We start from the raw sequence: 10,609 nt of genomic DNA, 5'->3' as shown, positions 1-10,609 counted from the left end.
ACCTTCACCAATAACACATTCTAATTTAGGTAAACGTGTTATAAAAAAATTAAGTTTACGTAGTTGTATTTAAGTTATTTTATAAAAATCATTTGAGTTGTAAGATATTTGAGCTAGGTGGTGATGATGATGATATGCCGATGTTTCGAAACCTTAAAAACTGAAAAACCGAAAAACACTTCATCAAAGATTAATGGATCCAATGGATATGATTAAAGAGATAGTTACAACTTTATTTTTAAATTAAAAAATCTTCCACCCTCTATTTTTTAAATCGAAAAGTTGATTTTGTACGAGATGTTAGTGTAAAATCACATATGTTCGATTGTTTTTTTTTATTCTCTTAAATAGGTATTGTTCTCGTTTGAACTCATCTCTATATATATATATGTGTGTGTGTGTGTGAGAGGGAGATTTTTTTCTTCTAATATAAATGTAATTTTTTTTAGTATCATTGAATAATAAATAAAACATATATATGTATATACGACATAGAATTTTGTTGTTTTATCACCTGTCTTTGTGTAAGACTTGAGTTCTGACCTCACGGTAAGCATAAACGACATAAATTTAGAAGCCATACTTTTTCGTATTTCCTTCACGGCACAACTAACATTGTGACTGACCCAGATGCTCTTTGAAGCTATACAAATTAAGAGGCATCATCTGAAGGCAATTCAGTCAAGAGTTTTCCAGGGTATCTACATGACCTAATGTTTGAACAAGAACCGGAAATATCAAAAGGGATATATTATCCGGTGGCCGATAACAGTGTATGAAGCGCAGCAAAGGAAGGAGGAGGATGTTTATGGTGGCCGGCCAGCCCGGAGGTCTGACGGTGGTGGCTGGGATGTTAGGTTCGATCTTTTATCAAGCTACTCAAGTTCGAGCTTAAGAATTGTCGAGCTTAAGTCAATCTCAAACACACATGCACTAAAACTCGTATAGAGCTTCATAACATCAATGTTCAATTTGGCTCGTTCGAAAGCTCGATTAAATTTTTCGAGTCGAGCGAAGTGCGAGTATATACTTTTTCGAGCAAAATATATTTATATGTTCCTAAATATTATATAATCAAAATATAAAATTATTTAAGTGGAGTCAATAAGTAAGCTAATCGATCTCGAATTCAAGCCCGTAGACGGGTATCGAGTTCGAATTCGAGCAATAAAAGGAAATTCGACTGAGAAATTATTGGAGCTCGAATTTGATAATATCTTTTTGGAGTTAGAGAACCTGTAACTCACTCATTAACTCAAAAATCTCTGAACCTGTTATTTCGGATGGTGATTCAATCCGAGTCAACTACACCAAGGTACGGGTACCCAACCAAGAACACACCCGTCTCTAGTCTCTAGTAACAAGTTAGAGACGGGACCAGGCCGGAAAAACCGTGTACATAGTAGACCGGTTCCATTACGCAGTCAACAACCGTTAACGCAAAATTGATGTTAAGGGAAGTATTACCAGAGAAATTTGGTAAGAACCAAACAAGCCTAGTAAAAATGTACAAAAATATCCACTAGACTACTATCAATGAAGTAGCAGTCAATAAGTAAGTATCTTGGAAGCACTTTCTGCCAATTAACACATGAAATCGTCAACTGATTGCAGGCATCCTAACACATGATCAAATTACAACCCAAACGTCTCTCAGCCATATTTTATTTCCAATACACAGTTCTATGGCTGCCGCCACCACCACCACCACCACCCTAGACATCCTCCGCTTCACACCCTGCTATTCAACCATTGGATGATATCCCTTTTGATATCTTCCCGTTCTGGTTCAAACAGTAGGTCATGTAGATATCCTGGAAGAAGCTTGATCGATTTGTCCTCCGACGACGCCTCATTGTATAGCTTCAAAGAAGCATCCGGGTCGGTCACGGTGTCAGCGGTCCCATGAAGGACCAAGAACGGCACTTTCAGTTTCTGCATATTGCGTTGCAAGTACGACGTGATACGCAGGATCTCGTGACCAGTTCTAACTCTTATCGATCCGGTATAAACTAATGGGTCAGAATATTTGGCCACCAGTGCCGCAGGATCACGAGAAACTGCCGTGCCCTTCTTGTTTGCAGCGCTCAATTGGAATTTCGGTAACAAGAAGGAGAAAACTGGTGCAAGTATCTGCCATTAAAAGCACAGCGAGTGGTGTTACTTCCATTAGGTTATGACAAAATACGACATAAAATCTGCCAGAAATAATGATAGCGAGATGCTGTCTTACCAAAAAGATGGGATGCGAAGGCTGAACTCCGACAGCAGGAGATGTCAGCACAACACCAGATATCAAGTTCTCAATCTTGGGGTCAAGTACAGCCTAAAAGTGCAGAAACCTTAGATCACGAACTCATTGGTGTTCAGGATATGATTCAAATCTCAAGTTTCCAAGTAGATAATCAGGAAAAATGCATCAAGATATAACGAAGTTTGCCTCAATTCCTTAGTGTAACTTGTTAATCTTGTAACATTTGATGACATAGATGTCGAATTAATCTTCCACTTTGCATTAACCCTTCCGTAAATAGAATTCCGTGTCATCAAATCATACAAGATCAACAGATTACAAGTACAAAATAAAAAAAATTGTAGCTCTATACTTGGATGAAGGAAAAGGAACTTATTTGGTACAACTAAATATGAGGAACTAAACCAAATTTTGTTGCAATTCGATACATCATGGCCTAGTTTATCAGATGGCACACAATTTGCAGAGAGAACGGTATGAAGAAAAACAGTCACAAAATATGTAAGAATCTAAAAAAAATTCCATTACAAAAGCATACGCTGCTTCTAAAACTGAAGTTGGATTTGAGGACCGTTTTCGAATACGATTAAACATACCTTGAGAATGATGGCTCCACCAGTTGAGTGTCCAAAGCAAAAACATTGAAGCCCTGTGTTTTCAGCCATCACGTGCCGTATAAATGCTTTCTGCATAACATTCAAGTCTCTGTAAGTTGAGGCACAATCAAAGCTACTTAAAAGGGCAAAAAGAAGGCAAGACTTACCACATCAGTAACTGCATCATCAAGAGAGTGCACGTATGCGTGAAGCCCATCACTCCCACCATGTCCTAAACAGCGCAATAAATATGCATAAAAAATCACATTTCTCATGATGCAAAGACTCGAACTTTTTTATGTCTCCATGGTTTTCTCTATTCAATCCATTGGCATATTGCACATTTTTCACACAAACAGATACAAAGATTGAAAACGATCATGATAAGAATTGATTTTAAACAAGAGAGGAAACCAGAAGGCACTGATGATATGTAATATTACCATTTAGAAAAACTTTCAGCAACTAATGCCACAAAAAAGGTCCACATCCACTCTTAGAAATAAATTCCATTGGCATCAGTCAAAACTATTATAAGGGTTGTCTTTAGAATTCCAGAAAGAAATGTTAAGAGACCTTTTTCATCTTCCCCCGAGATCGTTGGGGTGAACCAAGACTTGTTTCCCTTGCAGATAGGCAGTTTCAGTTGCTCCAAGGGCATAGTTTTCATGGAAGGCCAAGATCTTTGCAAGAAAGTATGCATGTTTAAAGGCCAAAAGGAATGACTCGAATAATATGCTTACTTAACAAGACGAGCTTTTGCACCATTGGGCATCCAAAATATTTCAGCCCCTGCAACATCCAAATATAGATGCATTGTTGAAGAACTTCTTCTAAGGCTAGATGACCAAGAGTAAATAAAATAAAACTTCCTCTGCCCCTCACAAGAGTACGTATTTCACTTTTGAACCTTTTAACCAAATGTTCTTTAAACTGTAATGCAAATACATTTTGAAACCAAAAATATACATACATACATATGTATACACAGACACACATATGTGTGCATATATGTGTGTGTATATATGTGTGTCTATATATATGTATGTATCTCAAATTTCCAAAAGCAAATGTGGCCCCTTTTTCTTGTGGGGCAGAAGGAGTATATTATTTACTTTGAAACCTTAAACACCCTTGATGAAACCCTATGAACCAGGAAAAATAGCTACCATGCTCCCATGATGGGTTGGAGGTGAATTGTGAAAACAAAAGAAATGAACCAGTATATCACTAGATAGGAATCAGTTCTGAAAAATGCTAATCCAGGGTAAGTTTCTATCATCTTCTTCTTACCTGCTCCTTTAGCCATTACATTTACATATCCCTCCGTTCAAAGAAGAAAAGCTACAGTTTGATTTTAAAAAAAATCAATCGTGTTAAATTCAAGTTTAAACATTTGTTTTGTACATGTTAAAAGCAATTGATATCACAGAAGAATATGAGTCAATAAATCTTGGTGAAAACTAAAAACTACCATGTCTGACATCGAAGAATAAAAATGAAGCTACAAAGGGAACAAACTTTTTGTTCTTTCACAAAATCCGCTTCTCAAAACCTTTTTACCATCCCCCACATACCACAAATTCAAAAGCATTATTGTAAAATAGTTCCAAAACTGGGCTGAGGAAAGTGGAGATGAGAGAAATTAACAAGAGAAGTTGGGAAAAGAGCATGTTAACAACACCATCAATGTCACTCAATTCTCTTAAAATGATCACATTCTTTATCTAAAGATTGGACGTCATAGACCTCATGAAGCAATTCCAGAAAGGGAAACAAGTAAGACTTCAGATTACATGTTCTCAAGTCATCTATTCAGACACAATTATAAAAAATCAGTAGCATAGGCCAGTATGAAGATATAGTTCATAAGGTTTGTTGGTGCACTCAATGAAAATGGGAATGCTTAATAGATTTCGGGACAACAAAGAATCTATGGAGCCTACTTCCTTACAAGAATATCTCAATCTCATAATACGACCATACATGCACATGGAATTTTTTTTTAATTAACCTGGATATCCAACCTGCTATGCACATAAAAGTTGTGAAACAAGGGATCAAATTTGTACTCCCTCTGTCCCAAAAAAGAGCCCATATTCAAACAAGCTTCCTTTCAACAAAGAAGTTGATAAAGAAACATTTTCAAGGGAAAACCTGATTACTACAGTAAACTAGTAAACTATTAAACAATTGATACAATACAAACATTTTGGAACTGTAAAACTAAAAAATATGTCAATTTTAAATCAAAAGTCACTACGTTAAAACATCAAAAATGGAAGTGAGCCAACAAGGGTAGTAATAAAAATCTTTCTTCCTTCAATTTAGTAGAAAGATTACTTATACCATAACGAACACTATTATCAATGGAACAGAATGAACATGAGGGAAAACTTCAAATTTTGTCCATTGATCCCCTTCGCATCCACTACTCAAAGGGAGGAGAATAAATAATAATAATAATTTGACGATAAAAAGATGCAAGGTTTCAAACTTACCAACCCAATCCATTCCATAAACTTTATATCCTTGTGCATTCAGCTGCTTCGCAAATTCATCGTACCTTCCACTGTATAAAGAAAAGTTTGAGAAAACGAGCCTATATGAAACAACCAAGAAAGAGATTGTAACAAGAGGGATGCGAAAACTGCGTACGAGTGTTCATTGAGTCCATGCAAAAGAACAACCAATGCCCTGCAAGGGATGAATAAAACATCATTAACTAAATACTCAAAGATACGGCATATATGACTATTAAATTGGACAAAAAATGCAATCTTGAGGACTAAAAGTAACATCAACTTTGTATGGTTCAATTTTACGATAACTACCTTATCTTGGATTTAACCATAATATGGAATACGATAACAAAATTATATTTTCCTTTTGTATTAAAGAAACAAATATTTCAGTGGTGTGAAGATGAATATTTTCCTTCTGTATTAAAGAATATCATATATTTCAGTGGTGTGAAGATGAGTGATGACACCAAGAACTTAACCCCGTTTACCTTCACTTTTTTAACTGAAGCTTTCATAACAATATTAAGATACAAGACTTCATTTTCTTGTTTATTAGACATCATTGTTTTCCCTCTTAACCAAAATCTTATGGTTGCTATATATAACGACAAGAAGCAATGAGTCCACATAACATTGTAATTAACAGTCAACAAAATTTATTGCATAAAATAATGCTGAATGTAAAAGTTCAATTATTATAATTGTATTCTTTTTACTCCAATTACTTGAGATTAAGCCAACAACAATAAGCATTGTCCACATAACATTGAAATTAACGGTCAAATAATGATTTTTATACACACAATAACAATAACAGTTGAATTATTATAACATATTCATTACTTGGGAGTAAGCTGAGAAACAATCTAATACACACAATAACAATGAATTTAACAGTTGAATAATTAGAATATATTCCTTTATTCCATTACTTGTTATATTCTAGTCAATCCAATAGGTTAAATTATTGTTCATATTGAAATATGCCTTTATCTTGAATTCCGCCCTTCTGCCAACTGCAGCTAATAATGTTACCCTCTTATTGTAAAGAGGGAACAACCCTCTCAACAAGAATGCCACCTTATATGCGACATTCCCTTGGATTGAAAAAAGACAAGGATAGCACATAGTTCAACCGTTCCATACTCGTTTCACTCTATCCAATGTTTATATAATCAATGACAACAATATTCGGTAGAGACAAATTTTACCACCCCAAAACCAATGTGTAGCCCATTGATTTTGAGCTTGAAAGCATGTTGAAAAAGCTCAAAAGCATAACAAGAGATCATCTTAGCACTTCTGTCTCTATCAAAGTTTTTCCACAAAACCATTGTTAAGTCTCTTAATTCAAAGTCACATCAGTTAAAACCACATCTAAAGCTATGTTGGGTAAACTAGCTCAGAAGCTGGCTGATGTACAAGTCACCTTTGGAAAAAATGAAAAGTAATTGATAAGCTAGATGAAAAGATAAAATGGCCTAAAAACATGTTTGAAAAAATAATGGGAACGATACAAGGGGCATAATTGAAAAAAAATGGAAAAAGCCCATAAACCTTATTGAAAGGTTACTTGAAGTAGTTATCAAAATCTTATAGCTTATGACCAACCAAATGTTACTCTTTCAATAAGCTAAAAAATAAGCTAGTTTATAGTTGTCAAAATTGACCGAGTAGTAAATAATAAAGATGTTTAGTCTGAAGGGATTTTGGAAAATTAGGTCACCATATATTAAAAGAGAGTCAAGAAAAACTGCACTTTGTTTAGGTGGGTGGGGTATTAGGAGTTGGGACGGCCAACATTGACTCAAAGTCTCAAAACTTATCAACAGCACACCCAGAATGACCTTTAGGAAAGAAAATGCAATCCATACATATCCAATCATAGACAACTTGAATACTAATTTTCATCATTTTGAGATGCATATATATAGGGGTTAAATTAAATGAGAATCACAAATATGTTACAAACCCAACCGATATAAAAAAAAATTACATAATATTCTTTCATCAAATGCTAAGATTTAAGATATTGTTTCACATATATTTGTTTTATAATATGATAGTTTTATATGTAATTGTTTCACCATGTGAATATTTTTTGCATGTATTTTCCATTCATTTCACTAGGTGAACCAAAAAAAATTCACATGTAATCTTTTTATAATGTGAACACAAACATATTTGAAACAATATTTTAAATCAGAGGTTTTGATTAAAAAAAATCATGTAAAAATATATTTTTATATCGATCATCACGGGTTTGTAACATATTTGTGGTTCTCATTTGATCATCGTTCTCTCTCTCTCTCTCTATATATATATATATATATTATATATACTTCATACTAAAATAATCAGCCGAAGGCCTCTCGAGTTCACGAGTGCATTTATCATTTTGTAATCAAATTCCTCATTGCAACAACAAATGGGTAATCTTTATCCAAAAAACAACCAAAGAGTAAGTGTTACTTCTCGGAAAGAAAAAAAAGGGTGTTACTACATACACACTTCAAGTCGAATCATATTTGAGAAATATGAATACAAAAAGAACCTTGATGTTGATACGTACGAGGAACAAAATTTGTAGAGAGGTTTGCATTTACCAAGCTTAAGGGGTATACATTTAGAATACACCCATGCTAAATGCACCCCTTTTAATTTTCACCAAATACATCAACATCCTTCTGAACCCCTGCTTAATGAACACAATCTAATTTTCATCTCATACGTCAACATCAAGCCTCTAATTATATTTTTCATCTTTTTTTAATGGATGAATTTACCTGATTTTTATTTTATAATAAATAATTCATATATCAACACTCTTCCTTTCCCCACCAGCATAAAACTATCATTACCCTTTACAGAAAGCAATGGGCACAACCCCAGAATTGAGTGGTCAAAACTGAACAATCAAAAAGTCATCAACTCTTTATGACTATTCATGGATTTAAAAGAGACATGTATAGTTTCAAGGGGTTTGAGTTGTTCAAACTTCTCAAGGGTATCATAAATTTTACCCTTTCTGGGTTTTAATCCTACCAAAATAGAGAAACCATCAATTAGACAAAGAAAGATCTAGGAGCCGTTTATATCCGGGTAAGCACTTAGATAAGTCGGATTACGAATATGGAAGTCCCTAGAATTCTACAGGAAGATAAGGACTAAAATCTTAACAGGTAAGTGATGGCGACTAAAGTCTTACTCTTTATCATGATAGACGTTTATGAGCTAAATTGATGTTATATGATGTCGATTTGATGAATTAAAACCTTATCGAGTAAATAGCATAAATTGTACACAGGACAAGGCTTCTCGGTAGAAGACCCCTTACTTTTGAGAAAAAAATATATTAGTACCATGACTAAATAACAAAAAAGAAACAAAACTCACCTGGTCTTGACCGAAATAGGGGTCCACGATTGGGTGAACATAGTCTCGCCTCTGGGAGTCACAAAAAGAGAAAAATCCCGCCGAGAAACGTCACCGCCGTCCGTCACTTTCCTGATGGCAAGTGCCCGACGCAACGCCACCTCCTGGTCTACCATCGCAGCCGCCGATACGCTACTCTTCCATGGCACGATTGTAGATGGGACTCTCATAACAGGCAATCCTCCTTTCCTGTTGTTGTTATTACTACTATTACCGACCTCCTGTTTCTCCTCCTTCCCACCCTTGTCGACCATCGCCAATGGCCCTGAATGACACCGCTTCCGGCCCCGAAATGGGAAAAATAGCAACAAAAGAAACGCGTTTACGAGCATCAATAGGCTCTTCAAAACTTGCATCGAGAGGAGCGCTGTTACACGCCCACTGGCTCCTGAAGTTAACATGATTTCTCCGGCGGCATCGGCCTTGGCCATAGGAATTAGAATTGGAATTGGATTGATTTTATTAACGATCACAGTTTTTCTATGATAAATACTAGCGCCCAAAACACGCGATGGTGATGGATTTCTGATGAGGGAATGAGAAATGGGTTTTGATTTCGGCCTCAAGTGCAACCGATTAGGATGAACAACGACGAAAGCGTCTTTTAATCCCAAACAGATCATATAACAAGGAAGGAAGATTGAAGAACAAATGAAGACCCAGATTAAATTGCTTGAAATTGAAGCACACCACCCTCGAATCAAGGGAAAATTTTTAGTACTTTTATTGAAAATGGGATGTGTTTTAATGGCAGAGATGACGTGTTTCTTGTGTCTCTATTTATCTCCTTCCTTGAAAACTATGATGAAAATGGAATTCAATGGCGGAGGAGTCGTATATAAGCGGAAATCGTAGGGTGGGGGAGAGGTGCAGCGTGTGGCTTACCGCACAGGATTGGTGCCTGGGTATTACTAGATCATTCCCTGCCACCGCTAGTTAATGGTAAAATTAGACGACACGTGTCATCGAAATAGAGCAGACACATTTGATTATGCGGCAACGTGACTTACATAATTTGATTGGACAATGAATGCGTCAACCCTTTGTATCCGCATGACTGACATCTGTCCTCTTCCCATTCGTTTCATGTTTCATTTCATTTCATTTTATCCTTCATTTTTTCATTAATATGTTATTTACTTTTATATAAAAATCAAAATTATTTTCAATATATTCTATATATTGTGTTAAAAAGAAAAATTAAAATTAAATTTTTTAATAAATATTAGAACATCTAGAGTGAAGGTTTCAATTGAGATTTTTCTTCAAGTTTTTATGATAACTTTCACGGTAGGATACATGTCTTTGTTTAGTTACATGTTTTTATTAAAATCCTGATGGTTGAACAAAAATTAGGGTTTTATATACATTCTTTTTTTATTATTATGTTTATTTCTTAACCATTTTATTTTCTTTTAATAAATCTATAAAACAGATGAGTTAAAATTAATACAAAAAATAAAGTTAATTATTATAAAATAAATTTTTTTTTCGTTTATTGTAAATTTTTATACAAGTTTTTGTGTTAATAAGTTTAAATTTAAATTATCTCAGTATATTATTATGTTTAGATTATTTTTCATTTGGTCATATACATATATATATATATATATGATTTATAAATCGTATATTAATAATTGTAAAACATATTTTCTATTTTTAATGGATATTAATGCGTACGTACATATTTTTGCATAATATGATTATTGAAGATAATGGTGACATGTTGATTGATTGGATCAATGAAGAGTATATAATTGAACTTATATTTCAAGGTTCTACCCATAAATTCCAAAAAT

General features: G+C 34.5%; 1 protein-coding gene across 1 annotated transcript; it reads right to left on the bottom strand.

Annotated features, from left to right (window-relative positions):
• Positions 1-1,479: 1,479 nt before the first annotated feature.
• Positions 1,480-9,649, bottom strand: LOC112525761 (monoacylglycerol lipase-like). The gene is made up of 7 exons (XM_025136020.1): positions 8,772-9,649; positions 5,509-5,547; positions 5,352-5,422; positions 3,018-3,082; positions 2,851-2,940; positions 2,234-2,326; positions 1,480-2,133 (listed from the first exon to the last, which is right to left on the bottom strand). The coding sequence occupies exons 1-7, from the start codon at positions 9,431-9,433 to the stop codon at positions 1,732-1,734; spliced, it is 1,422 nt and encodes a 473-aa protein (XP_024991788.1). The 5' UTR covers positions 9,434-9,649; the 3' UTR covers positions 1,480-1,731.
• Positions 9,650-10,609: the final 960 nt, after the last annotated feature.

This window comes from Cynara cardunculus (genome assembly GCF_001531365.2).
Source record: "Cynara cardunculus var. scolymus isolate 2C chromosome LG 13, CcrdV1, whole genome shotgun sequence".
NCBI classification, from domain to species: Eukaryota; Viridiplantae; Streptophyta; class Magnoliopsida; order Asterales; family Asteraceae; genus Cynara; species Cynara cardunculus.
Note: the sequence above shows the minus strand (reverse complement) of the source record. Positions and strands in the feature narration are given on the sequence as shown.